Genomic DNA, 14,557 nt, shown 5'->3' on the forward strand with positions numbered 1-14,557 from the left:
TTTATCGTTCGAAAAACTGAACATATGTGGGCAGAGATGTATTTTTTTCGTCTTTTTCGGTATACTTTTGTAAAATTTGTTGTTCGTATAGCAATTTTGATAAAATTTCGTATCTCGTGCAGTAAAAGATTGCGATTTTCGTAAAACGTGCTTCAGTTAATGAAACTCTAGAGTAAAATAGAAAAGGTATATTTAGCGGGATAGCGTTCGCGTATACAGAGGTTTGCTTCTCTGTTGAGGAGATTTAGTATACGTTATTATGTTTTTATGATAAGTTGTTTTGTTATTCGTAAAGAACTGGGCGATGCAGTAGATTTTTTGTTGTTGTTGCTTAAATGGTATTTACAACTTGCGGAATTCCACTGGAAGTTTGTATAAGTATTGTTTAAAAATCGTAACTTTCACTAACTATCGTGTGAGGTAGACTGACGGATTGTGTCTCAACTGGTTGTTTTGCTTTGTAAATATGTTCCTTATCATCACTAGGTAAGTAGTACAACGTGAAATATTCTCCCCTTCCATTCGAAAAAAGGAGCATTAAATTAAAAGTTTTCTTCAATATGAGGTATTTTAATTACGGATTGCAGTTTGTCTCTCTTCGTATAGTATATATATATTCCTTAAAGTTGCATTGTTTAACACTAGGTATTCCTATCATCGGAACTAAAGGACAAAAATTAACCTGAGGTATAACGTTTACAAGCTGCTACTCTTCTGTTTTGTAATCAACATGTCAACAGCTTTTAGTTTGCAAGTAAAGTGTCAGAGATAACACCGATCAACTGTTCTTCTTTCTCGTTTTGGATGGATTTATACAGTGTCTTAATATTCGAGAACAGTCATCATACTCACTTAATTAAGGATGGCACAACGAATTTACTCATTTTTCCGTTTCTATCGGTTTATCCTGGTGGTTCGGGGCGGGAAAACCTCCAATCCACTCCAGAACTCCAGAAAACTGAAATTTCTTACTGATAGAGTAAATATCTAAACACGCACGTATCCGGGTGCCACACCCGGAACGTCCCGCGGAGAAGTCGAGAAGAAAATTGTGGTATTTGTTTTGAGATTTCAATTCAGCTAAAAATCGTATACGCAACCAGTATACGTGTCCGTTTAGTTGGTACCGACTCCTTCGTCGTCGGAGTAATTCCGCTCGTCGCCCGAGCTATTGCCATCGTCGTTAACGTTGTGCTGCGGCCCGTCCAGACCGAGATCCATCGGTTCGGACGAATCGCCACGCCGGATGCTATCGCTGTTCAGGATCGAGTTGTTGTTCAGATTGTGGTGGTTTCCGTTGCCGGCCGTTGCCAGCGAGAGAAGCTTCTGTTGGTTGCTAAGCTGATGGTGACGATCGTCACGGTTCGAAGCCGGCTCTATCGTGACGTTCGGCGATGGGGATTGCATTTTTTGCATCGACAGATCGGTGCTCTGGCTGTTGCCGGTTAGCTTGGCGATGTCCAGCTGGGGAGGCAGAAACCCCGGCGGCAGCTGGTCCAGATTGTGTCCTATCGCTTTCAGGTGGGCGTATTTGGCTGCCTGAATCGCAGCGGCCGCTTGCTCCTGCGTCATGCCACCCATTCCTGTAAGAATGGAACACGAAAATTGCGATGAGTTTCGGTTAAAGGAAAGTTGTAGCTGTAAAAAGTACAAGACGCAAACGCCTCCTTTGTTTCAATGCATTGAGGGATTTCTGTCATTCTGGTCATCAGGCTGTCAAAGTTGTTGTCGTTCAGTATTGTCTGCTTTTTGATCACTACAGATAGATAAGTAAACTTGGCAAAATTACAGCCGATTTATGGAAATATTCTACATCCTCTCTCGCTGGCGTGCCCAGCGATCTAATCAGAAGGTCGACATTTCAGAAGCATACTTTGGCCTGTAGAAACCAAGTAATTGTAAGATTGCGTATCTATTTTTACGCAATTAATTTACTGATTTCATAGAGAAGGTGGGACACGAGCCCCAACCTGGATACCTCAGTGGACTTGAACCTTGAATTTAAATTGGATGAGTTTTTGACACGGCACGAGCCACTCTGACTCAAAGATGCTGATGATAATTAAGAACTGCCTAGATAGAGATACACGATCTGGTTATAAGTTTCAAAGCATCGCATGATTCAGTCAAACAAAATGGGTTGTAGCAGACTATGTTTGAACATGATTTGCCAACAAAACTGAATATACTGATAATGGCGATAGTCGAGGGTTGCACAGTTAGGTGGTATATATGACGGGTCCGTGTCAACTAAGGTCCCATAATCTGTAAATCTACGCAAAACTGGCATTCTATGCTAGTTGTTCCGGATAGTGTTCCACGACCATGACGTTTGCACGTTGAGGAAGACAAGATGGCAAGCTCTTGCATCCTTGAGCGGCGAGCTGCATGGAGCATGGTACAGCCACATTAACAATGAAGCCCAGACAAACAGACGAGACACTCGCGTTAATTCCATTGTCCAATCAAAAACCACTCATTTTTCAAAAAAGCATGATTCGCAACATGGCCACACCGCGGCGCGCGGGTGTTGCTTTGAGTTTTCAGTATAAAACCCTACAAATGTAAAAACCCCACAGCGTTAAACCCTGCAAATGTACGCTACTCCGCAACATCCATAACAGAGGGTGCTGGGGGGTGCAGAGGGTGCTAGTGTGCCAGCAAAATGTGTAGGACGATGCATTTTGAAGGATTTTCTTCTATGTGTCATGTCAGTTCGTCAGTGCATGAAGTGTATCATGCGTACAAATCGGCGGGTATAGCCGGTCGAATAACGGGGGCTGGGCATGTAGCGAGAATGCCGTATGAGCCACCATCAAAGACAATTTTGCGAAAACACGGATAGCGGCTGTCGGCCTCTTGGCGACCGGAGAATAACAGTCTGAGACTGAGTGACCTAAAAGTGTGTTCTAAAGTCGACACCAGATCGATAGTCTATTACCGAAGTGGAGTGGTGTAGAGTACAATGAAGAGTGGAGTACAGTGGAGAGTAGAGTACAGTGGAGAGTAGAGTACAGTGGAGAGCAGATTACTGTGGAGAGCAGAGTACTGCGGAGAGCAGAGTACTGTGGAGAGCAGAGTACTGTGGAGAGCAGAGTACTGCGGAGAGCAGAGTACTGTGGAGCGCAGAGTACTGTGGAGAGCAGAGTACTGTGGAGCGCAGAGTACTGTGGAGAGCAGAGTACTGTGGAGAGCAGAGTACTGTAGAGAGCAGAGTACTGTGGAGAGCAGAGTACTGTGGAGAGCAGAGTACTGTGGAGAGCAGAGTACTGTGGAGAGCAGAGTACTGTGGAGACCAGAGTACTGTGGAGAGCAGAGTACTGTGAAGCGCAGAGTACTGTGGAGAGCAGAGTACTGTGGAGAGCAGATTACTGTGGAGAGCAGAGTACTGCGGAGAGCAGAGTACTGTGGAGAGCAGAGTACTGTGGAGAGCAGAGTACTGCGGAGAGCAGAGTACTGTGAAGCGCAGAGTACTGTGGAGAGCAGAGTACTGCGGAGCGCAGAGTACTGTGGAGAGCAGAGTACTGTGGAGAGCAGAGTACTGTAGAGAGCAGAGTACTGTGAATAGCAGAGTACTGTGAATAGCAGAGTACTGTGGAGAGCAGAGTACTGTGGAGAGCAGAGTACTGCGGAGAGCAGAGTACTGTGGAGCGCAGAGTACTGTGGAGAGCAGAGTACTGTGGAGCGCAGAGTACTGTGGAGAGCAGAGTACTGTGGAGAGCAGAGTACTGTGGAGAGCAGAGTACTGTAGAGAGCAGAGTACTGTGAATAGCAGAGTACTGTGAATAGCAGAGTACTGTGGAGAGCAGAGTACTGTGGAGAGCAGAGTACTGTGGAGAGCAGAGTACTGTGGAGAGCAGAATACTGTGGAGAACAGGGTGGAGTAGAGTAGAGTAGAGTAGAGTAGAGTAGAGTAGAGTAGAGTAGAGTAGAGTAGAGTAGAGTAGAGTAGAGTAGAGTAGAGTAGAGTAGAGTAGAGTAGAGTAGAGTAGAGTAGAGTAGAGTAGAGTAGAGTAGAGTAGAGTAGAGTAGAGTAGAGTAGAGTAGAGTAGAGTAGAGTAGAGTAGAGTAGAGTAGAGTAGAGTAGAGTAGAGTAGAGTAGAGTAGAGTAGAGTAGAGTAGAGTAGAGTAGAGTAGAGTAGAGTAGAGTAGAGTAGAGTAGAGTAGAGTAGAGTAGAGTAGAGTAGAGTAGAGTAGAGTAGAGTAGAGTAGAGTAGAGTAGAGTAGAGTAGAGTAGAGTAGAGTAGAGTAGAGTAGAGTAGAGTAGAGTAGAGTAGAGTAGAGTAGAGTAGAGTAGAGTAGAGTAGAGTAGAGTAGAGTAGAGTAGAGTAGAGTAGAGTAGAGTAGAGTAGAGTAGAGTAGAGTAGAGTAGAGTAGAGTAGAGTAGAGTAGAGTAGAGTAGAGTAGAGTAGAGTAGAGTAGAGTAGAGTAGAGTAGAGTAGAGTAGAGTAGAGTAGAGTAGAGTAGAGTAGAGTAGAGTAGAGTAGAGTAGAGTAGAGTAGAGTAGAGTAGAGTAGAGTAGAGTAGAGTAGAGTAGAGTAGAGTAGAGTAGAGTAGAGTAGAGTAGAGGGGAGTGGAGTGGAGAGTGGAGAGTGGAGAGTGAAGAGTGAAGAGTGGAGAGTGAAGAGTGAAGAGTGAAGAGTGGAGAGTGGAGAGTGGAGAGTGGAGAGTGCAGACTGGAGAGCGGAGAGTAGAGAGTAGAGAGTGGAGAGTGGAGAGTGGAGAGTGGAGAGTGGAAAGTGGAGAGTGAAGAGTGAAGAGTGGAGAGTGAAGAGTGAAGAGTGAAGAGTGGAGAGTGGAGAGTGGAGAGTGGAGAGTGCAGACTGGAGAGCGGAGAGTAGAGAGTAGAGAGTGGAGAGTGGAGGGTGGAGAGTGGAGAGTGGAGAGTGAAGAGTGGAGAGTAGAGTGGAGTGTGGAGAGTGGAGAGTGGAGAGTGGAGTGTGGAAAGTGGAGAGTGGAAAGTGGATAGTGGAGAATGGAGAGTTGAGAGTGGAGAGTGGAGAGTGGAGAGTGGAGAGTGGAGTGAAGAGTGAAGAGTAGAAAGTGGAGAGAGGAGATTGGATAGAGGGAAGTGGAGAGAGGAGCGTGGAGAATGGAGGGTGGAAAGTGAAGAGTGGAGAGAGGAGTAGAGAGTGGAATACGATGTGTGGAAAGTGGAGATTAGAGAATGCAGAGTGAAGAGAGTGGAGTGGAGAGTGGAGAGTGGAAAGAAGAGAGTGGAGAAAGGAGAGAGGAGAATAGAGAGTGAAGAACGGAGAGGGGAACGTGGAGAGTGCAGAGTAGAGAGAGAGAGAGAAGAGTGTACAGTGGAGAATGGAGAACGGAGAGTGGAAAGTGGAGAGAGGAGAGAGTACAGTGGAGAGTGGAGAATGGAGAGTGGAGTACGGAGAGTGAAGAGAGCAGAGTGCGGAGTGGAGAGTGGAGAGTAGAGATTGGAAGGTTGAGAATGGAGAATGGAGAGTGGAGAGTGAAGAGTGGAGTAAAGTGGAGCAGAATAGAGTAGAATAGAGCAGAGTGGAGTTAAGTCGAATGGCGTGAAGTGGAGTGGAGAGCAGTGGAGAGGAGTGGAGAGAAATGAAGAGGATTGGAGTTAAGAGGAGTGGAGTCTTGAACAATATATTTCGATGATGTAATACATTTTGAAGAGAAAAGCAAATGATTTGATAAAACAATGCCAGAGAGATATATTGACATATTCTAACTAGGCATATGTCTAGTGTTATTTCATTGTTCTCCACTGACGTTTAGGAATAACCTCAAAACATATGTAGTTGCTATCGTTGATTTGAGTTGGTTCATCTCTACTTTCTATCGTCCTGAAGCATGCGGATATTGGAATTATGTTTCCTTCAAGAGCTGTAGTAACATTGGGACAACTCTGGGCGTGACTTCAATACAAACGTACTTAACAGCTTGACCGTTGAGAGATTTGTTCGGGTTGGATACCACAAAAGCTTGAGTCGATAGGTTACAAGAAGTTAACACTTACAAATACTAAATAAAATCAACAAAAAACTCACCAATAAACTGCAAGTACGTGTCCAAAATCGCCGATCCGGTGGGGGTATTCGGTTGCATGTGGTTCATGGAACTACTGCTTCCGCCGCCTCCACCGCCACCTCCACCCGATCCACCGCCACCACTGTGACGATCACCACCGAGCGATCCCATTCCGGAGCCGTTGCCGTTGTTTCCGCAGCCATCTCCACCGCGGCCGTCCAGTCCGCCCTTGCCGTCGCCTTGCTGCCGAACACGCGTTATCGTCGTGCTCGGGTGGTTGAAAGCTGAAACGTCAGCGAAAGGAACTTCGCGAAATTAATCAATTAGTTCGCCCGGTGTTATTATAGTTAGGCTAGTAATACTTACAGGATGGTGACATTCCCAGCATGCTCTCGTGGAACCGCCGTTGGCTTTCGCTGTGACTGCTCTGCTGCGATATGGTCAGATCTTCCGGATCGTCAAAGTCCTCGCCTTCGCCGCCGGATCGTAGCTCCAGTTTCATGCCGTCGTTTCGCCGTGTTCCGGTCGGTGATGCCCGTGCCCGCAGTTCCGCCGGGGAAATCTTCACGCCGGCTTTGGCCAGCAGTCGGGATGCCAGCTCCGGATCGAACGGGCTCGGCATCGGCAGGACCGGCAGATCTTTGGTCGAGATTCCACGGTGCTGGCGGGACATGTGCGAGTGCAGGGAGTTGCGCGATTTGGCCACGGTTCCGCACAGGACGCACCGGTAGCCCGGACAGACGGTGTGCTTGTCCTCCAGGTGGGTGCGCAGGGTGTGCGCCGAACGGTAGATCTTGCCACATTTCGGACAGGGTCGCGGATCGGTGGCGCGTACTCGCATTTCTAGAGAACGGCGAGAGACTGCAATCAGAGAACGGGTGGCCAGAGAGAAAAAAGAGAGAGATGGTGGCAAATGATAAAAAAATAATCGAACTGAAAGTGCGGTGGTAACATGACAGAGTGGGCGGCGAGAGAGACAGTGGCTTTTTTTTCGCGCTCAGCATGTGTGAGTGTGTAAGGCATATGTGGGTGTGTGTGTGTGCGAGTGGGTGGTTGGTTGTGTGCGAGTGTTTTTGTGCGTATGTGTTCGGGAGCACTTCTGTGTGCAGGTTCGGTTCGGTGTGCACGCGGGGTGTGTGTGTTAGTGTTAGTTTCGAAAACAGGTTAGAGAAAAATAAAAGAAGAAAGTAGATTTATTTGTTTTGTAAATTTGTTTATTTTTGCTTTCTCCCAAAGGATCGCGAGTTACTTCATTTCCCCTTCTCTCTATTCAGCTTCCAATACAAAACTAAACTTTACAGCTGTTTATTTTTTTTTCAGTTTTCAGATGGTTCTATTAGTTGTTTTGTTTTGCCGCTAACTGTTTTGGTTTGCATCGTATAATATGGCGTTTAGTACATATTAGTTTGTTTTCAAACATTTCTTGTATTTATTAAAGCAGTTGTTTAGTTATTTGTTCGCTTTTTGTTTATCCTTGTCTATTGCGTGTTTACTGTTTGCAAACCAGCACACCAAATTACATAGCTAAACTTATTCTGCGAAGGTTTTTCAATTATGGCAAGTTTGGTTTCCGTTACGTAGGTAGTGGAAGGGAGGACGTTTTCTAACTAAATCGAAATCTAATTTAATGGAATAATGCTATGTATATCCTAACCTAGGTCTAGAGCTTTTGTTTTCGTGATAACTTGTTTAGTTTTTTTTTATTGTAAGACCGAAAAACTTGCGAGGTGGAGTAGCTGTAGTCTTTGTGTGTGTGTGTCGTCGTTTGAGTTTGGTATAGCAAATACAAGCAGCAGCGGCGACGATGATGAAACAAACTATTTTACCGCTAATAACTGTCTGCCGGTGGAAATATACGATTGTGCTAATCATAACAATCTTACGAAGCAAAAGGAGTGGACTGGACACGAAAACGAACCCGAAGGTGTGGCTGTTGGGCAATAGATAATATTGTTTACACGGCCTGCTGTGCCGATTGGTTGCGGGAGGGGAGGGGCGGTCGAAACGAAACGGCATGTGAGCTGGTTTGCTTATCTAATTGTTGTTACTCTTTAGTGTACTGTTTGCAGCATCTTATCTACTTGTTTTTAGTTATTTCATACATAACTCTACGCACTTGCTTTTTCTTCATGGTATTTTTATATTTATATTTTTTGCATAAATATACAGTTAGTTCTTTCGCTCAATATATAGTCAATTACATTATAGGAACCTTTTTAGAATGTCTAAAAATAGAAAATTATTCAACGTTTTTCTCTAGTTCGTTTAGTTTATTTTTCGCATCGTTTCAAAACTGAAAACCTCGCGTACACATAAAAGTGAAGGAATTATAATCGCTAGGAATTTGTAGTTTTAGTTTTAGTTTTCGGTTTTAACTTAACTAGCGAGAGAAAATAAAACTGTGTTGTTTGTAGGTATACTGTTGACAGCTTGAATACTTTTGCTAGGAACCGGATGGCACAAAGCCCACTTTCGTGTTTTACCGCTAGGTTTGAGAAGCACTGCTCTCTGTTTCAAATAAATAAATCTGACCTATAGCTTGGGCTGCGAGCTGAGCTGCGGCTAACCGAGAAAAAAAACGGGTTAAAATAATACTGATTGAGAGAAATGATTTGTTTTGCTTGCTTTGCATTCAGGCGATTGACGCAAACAAACTATTATTAAAGATGATCTATTACTAAAATATGGAAAGCCGTTTTATTCTAATTTGTAACGAAATGGTGTGAGCTGGACGCCCTGCTTGGGAAGCGTCGCCAGTATTTCTACTGATTTTGTTTTATAATTTATGTTATCATATAGTAATAATATTACAATAATAATAATAATAATAATGATACGAGACTAGAAATAAGAAGGAAAAGAATGTAAAATCACACACAACTTCAACTTGTTTTGAACAACTGAGTGTGCGTGCACTACTAAATGTGCACGCAGGCGACTGTTTATAATGTAGTGGTGTACTTTGTATATGTAGCCAAAGGGGTTTCATACCACCTGGAAGTATCTTCCAGGAGTGAACGTAGCGTAACGTCGAAGGAGGCTGGAAGCGAAATGTTACAATCACAACAGCCACAGGCAGACAGTGGATGGTTTTGTTTAGGTAAAATTTCTTCCGAACAAAATGAGATCATCTAACACAGTTTGCAGTCAATCATTGATTTTACGTTTCGGTTTCCGAAATTTCCTCGTTGGGGTAAATGGCACTTCACTGTTCGATATTAGTAGTGGCGAAGAAATGACCGGTTCGGAGTATCGCTTCCGAGGAAGAAACTCTACCAAAGCAAAACCCAACTGCTGAAACACAACTGCTTTTGAGCTCACAGCCTCCTTTCGACGCCGACAGCCCTTACAATAATGGTTCATTTCATTAGTTAGGAACTTTAGTGTGTACACCGCGCGGACATGGAGATCGGACGCGGTGGAAAAAATCTAGTGGAGAGACCGCTGGCACTGCTTCTGTGAGGAATGTTTATCGTTCGTTACGCGTCTCTATTAGCTATCTCCACTGACGTCGCCGTGGTCACCGGTTCGAGCCGGCAACGACGGCGTAGGTTTGTCAAGGGTTCAGGGAATCCCGGTGAACGGGCCACCGGAGGAGCGCATCGCCTTCATTTTGGCCCACTGACTGGTGTGTTTGAGGCGCATGTGATTTCGAACCGAGTTCGGGTGAGCAAAGCGGCGGCCACACTGGATGACCGGACAGACCGGGCTGTCACGTGGATAGTGACGGTCGAGGTGCTGCCTAAAGACACGTGGTTCCAGGGGTACTTCACAGAGCGGACAGGGCAGCAGGTACACCTGACCACTGTTGTTGCTGTTGTTGTAGGCAAACGGGTTGCTACGATCGTTTTGTTGTTGGGACTGCGACTTTTGCGACTTGCTGTCGTGTGAGTAGGTATTGTTTACAGAGGTGCTATTTACAGTGTTGCCAGAACCGGTCGCCCTGCCTAGGCTGCCGGTGCCCGAAGCAAACGGGGATGTCGTCGAATTGGTGGCTTGGTTTATACAGTTCTGGGGAGTAGACGTGGGAGGAGTTGTCGCAGCGGCCGCAGTCGTCGATAGGAGAAAGCCGGCCAGTTGCTGCTGGTGCCGCTGCAGGTGAGCTTGAAGGCGGGCTTTTTCGTTCAGGATGTGCTGCTTCAGTGCAAGATCACGGGAGCCGGACTTGTGGGCGCTGAAAAAATCATTCTGCTCACTGCCGTCTCCCAGTGGATTGCCACCGTTGGCACTGCTTGCAGCAGCCGCCGCCGCCGCCAGCACCCCAGCCGCGGCCAGTTGCTTATGATAATCACTATCCATGGTTGCAGTCGACATAATATCCTCCTTCATGTCTTCATCGTCGACTCCGTCCTCATCCTCCTCCTCGTCATCCATGTACCGACTGTCGTTCTCGTCGGGTTCGAATTTACCACCGCCGCCATCCGTCGTTCCCACCCTTAGTCCACCGCTTTCACCGTCGATCGAGGCACTTAGACAACTTCGTTGTTGCTGATGTTGTTGTTGTTGTTGTTGATGTTGATGATGTTGCTGCTGTTGATGGTGATGATGATGATGATGGTGCAGTTGCTGTTTCTGCCGGCGGTGTCTCTCCCGCTGCTGCTCGATAATTCCGTCGTCATCGTCGTCCTCGCCGTCGTCGTTCGCTTCCTCCTTTATCAGTGTGTCGCAATGTTGGCGCGCATCTGCAATCGTGATTAGGGATTGCAGTGTTAGATGATTTCTGATCGCCCAAAAGTCCGACCCTGATCTGTATTGGTTAATTATTTTTATAATGCGTTCGTTTGCTTTTTGCATTTTTTTTTCGTTTGTTGGCTTGATATGTCAAGCGGGCAAGCGCAACTGATTCGCGGAAATTTGGAATATTGTTTTTTAGTATTTTTTTTGACATTGTTGGAAACCTAATTATGTGAGAGCGCCCGTTATTGTGCGCTTCGTTTTTTACAATATCGTTAATCGTTTGTTCGAGTCTGAAACAAGTTAAAATTTTGACACTCTGGTTTTACGTTTTTTTTTTGTTTGCTTTTCATTCGCTAATATTTGTAGTACCAATTAGTTTGTAATTGTAATATCGATTCGGTTGCTTTCATCCGTTTATAAAAATCATTACACATCGATAGAGATCACGGTCGTGTTCGATTTATATTTATTAATATTTCAATCTAGATCTGGCTGATAGTGGGATGTTCTCTAAACTGAAGATGGCAGTAAACTAAGGCGAAAACTTATGTGGATAATAATGCTTTTTTTTAAACAATGAAACGAAAGAATCAGAGAGAAGAAGAAAAAACTCATCGAAGGAAAAATCAAACGGCAAAGAAGATGGGGCTTTAACTCGCTTGGTAAAAGCTGGCAAGCTGTTTCAAAACTAAGTTCTGATGATAAGCCCGGTGAAGGCGTTTTGGTAAAAATTAAAAGCTAAAGTTAGATAAAAACTAATACAGCTGAAATTTTTGAAGGTTAGTTTGCTTGGCACCAATTAGATCTATTCTACAGTTAGAGGTAAAATTTAGTTTTGCATCCATTTAGAAGCCCGCTCTGGTTTTTTCTTCGACCATTTTTTTCCTTTCTGATTTGGGATGTCTTTCTGATTGGCATAATTCTGGCCTACTGTGTGCAATCTATTGAATTTTTGATGGAGGATGAAAACTCATAAACTAGCGAAGGATAGTGGTGAGGCGTGAATTGGTGAGTGAAAACTAAAACAAAGTAACCAAACTAAGGGACAGATTGAAATGAAACTAGATAGGAAATGGAACTAAACCTTTCGTTAAGTAAATATTAATAACTATATTATTTTGAACAATCAGAAATCATTATTAACACTGACGGTTAAGAGGTTTTTTGTTATATCATGTGATTCATTGAACTGATAGTATGGCAGAACGCTAAAACTAATTCGTCGCTGTGTTGTTCATTAGATGAAAAGAAAAAGAAAATTAGGAAGCTGCAATCCGGTCGGCTAATTAAACTAATTTCAACAGCAACACGCTAAGTCTAGATAGAAACTCACTGATCTATTATGGGGCATCACAGGACAGGGCAAACAATGAATCGAAAATGCATTCATTTTAAAATCAAATACCGAAAGCGATGTCTATCAGGCTTCCGAAGTGTCACTCCGGCTATAGTTTCCAATCTAATTGGATTTGAATAACCACCAAGAGGATGTATTTCCATCCACCATCAGTCAAGATGTCAGCTAAATTGAATATTGCAGTGTTCCCAGCAGAGAGTGTTTGAAATTATCATTAGCTTTGTGTGTTCTGTCATGTGTCCAGGTGTAATATCATAATGAGTTCAAATCAAAAGTATGTCTTCCCCGGTAAAGTCGAATACTAATTAATTACTTGTATCGTCTGATCTGCAGAAAAGGCGTTCCCACGATAAGCGAAGACCGCCGGGTGTCAGTCGAAGTCATGAATACCGGCCGAAAAGGAATAAGTAGTCACCTACTTAGTAGCCACCCGCCACCCAGGAAACTGATACCAGACATGCAACATATCTCGGGCAGAAACAAACATTTTCAATTACGAAAATTGTAAGGTCCTGCGCCATTCCGTGCCGTACGGCAGTCAATCGGCCGTAGAGGCCGTCCGCCAATTTCAATTGGAACTGATTTCTAACGTCCGATTCGACATCCTTTCCAGCAAACAGCAACGCTGGCGAATCCGACATCCTTTCCATCAAAATCAAAATCCGTCGACAGACAGACCCGCTCAACGGTTTACCACCCTCACCCATTCTTCCTCACCCAACCGAGGCAACCATTAAACAACAACAAGGAAAATCTCAAACTGAGAAAGAATTAAAATTTATTACACCCCACTCTCTTGCCTCTTTCCACCCACCTACCCGGCTGGCTGGTTGGCTGGCTGGTATCCAGCGCAAGAGAAAGTGTTCAAAAACAAAAACAATTTTCCTCGCAGCTGCCGATTTCCTTGCTTCCAGTCAGTTCTCGGTAAACGCGGCCTCTCGCCAAATCCTCCGTGTGCACTGTCTGCCTGTCAGCGTCCGTCGCCATCTATGAGCAGGCGACGGCGGCGGCGAGGGCAACCCTTCGGAAAACCGAGAAAGTGCCGAGAGTGAGCGACATTAAAATTCTTAATGTCGAAATAATGATAATTATAATCCTCAGAATGGAATATTTTAATGATAGTTAAGGCATAATTATCCATTGAATGTGATTATAAAACCCCTTTTTCGGCCGAAAGCCGGCCGAATCACGCTCCCTTTCCGACGCTAGATAAAGCTCGCTGTGTGTTCTCTATCACGTAGAGAGCTGGTACGGTGGAGCCTTGGCCCCCAAAATCTGGGCCGTCTGGCGAGGAAAAAATGATAGGCTAACCTGAATTTAAATTTAGTACCGTGTACCAGCACCGTCCGTCGTCGCCGTCCCCGTTCCCGTTCGTTGCTTCGTTCTTGCGTTCGTTTGTTCGTGCGCTTGCTGCTAGGGGATGCCTCGACCGGGCCCAGTTTAATCCCATTAGGAACTCAATCAATCGCTTTCATTAACGGGGACACACTGGGTTGGGGTGGGCGCGCACACTGTGAAGTAGATTGTAATGGGCCTCCGTACCGAGAGGAGACAACCGAAAGAACAATGCACACAATTACAACGAACCAATCGGGTTATAATCATCGCTATAATTTCCTATCCATCCGAGAATGGTTCTTCGGGGAGGAATGGCCGCCTAGGCCAAAGCCACCCACCGAACCACCGCACCGAGTGCGGCCGGTTGCGGGAGTTTTTAATCGATTTTCTAATTAAAAACCCGCCCGCTTTTAATTGCAAATGAACACTCAACTGGGACGCCAAGCTTCGGAGAGCCTTCGGAAAGGTCTACCTAACGAAATAACAACAACAACAACAGCAAGAACAAGTACCCGGTCGAGCGATAAAAATTACTATCGAAGCAAGCGGTTTATTTACCTCGTTAATGTGTTTTGTTTTTTTTATCTGTCAAATTTAATCGCTTTCAAATAGTGAGAGGGCTCAACGAGAGATTGTCCCAGTTTTTAGATTCCATTCATTCCAAGTTGTATCAAAATTCAAACGGTAACTGTAAAGTGCTTTCTCTTAAATCAATAAATTATTTCTTCCACGCTTTCTTCCCTGAAGAACGAAGCACAAGGCACGAAAGAGGACAACAACAGCAGCGAGCAAAGGGATAAACTTTTGTTTTCCGCATCCGCATCTTCGAATCAAAACCCTCTCGGAAGGAATCAATTATTCGCTGGCGGTGGAAAATTGCGCGACGCCGTCGTCGGCGACGCTTGATAAGCGTGGTCGATCGCGGTCAGCAGGAAATTCAATTAAAAATTTTACCCTGCACTTAGCTCGAGACCGGGCGTGATGAGACCCTCCCTGGGGGGCTGGTGGAAAACCGGCAGCGCTAAGGGTTCGGGCGATTAATGGCAAACACAATTAGGTACCCGGTGGACCTAAAAATGATGAACCCACGCTCGATGATGGTAGCGACCGCATCACAGCTTTTCTCGCTGCTGCTGCTGCTGCTAGGGGATGCGCTTTCGTGTGCATCCGCATTCGATACGGAAA

General features: G+C 45.0%; 1 protein-coding gene across 1 annotated transcript in view; it reads right to left on the minus strand.

Moving 5' to 3' along the window:
* Positions 1-1,116: 1,116 nt before the first annotated feature.
* The window catches only part of LOC128741673 (protein abrupt-like), a 71,478-nt gene continuing 58,037 nt past the window's right edge, over positions 1,117-14,557 (minus strand). Inside the window, exons 6-8 of the mRNA XM_053837635.1 lie at positions 6,367-6,861; positions 6,021-6,305; positions 1,117-1,583 (exon numbers count right to left, since the gene is read on the minus strand). Of these exons, the coding sequence (XP_053693610.1) occupies positions 1,117-1,583; positions 6,021-6,305; positions 6,367-6,861 (1,247 nt within the window). The remainder of the gene's footprint in view (positions 1,584-6,020; positions 6,306-6,366; positions 6,862-14,557) is intronic.

This window comes from Sabethes cyaneus, chromosome 3 (genome assembly GCF_943734655.1).
Source record: "Sabethes cyaneus chromosome 3, idSabCyanKW18_F2, whole genome shotgun sequence".
NCBI lineage: Eukaryota > Metazoa > Arthropoda > Insecta > Diptera > Culicidae > Sabethes > Sabethes cyaneus.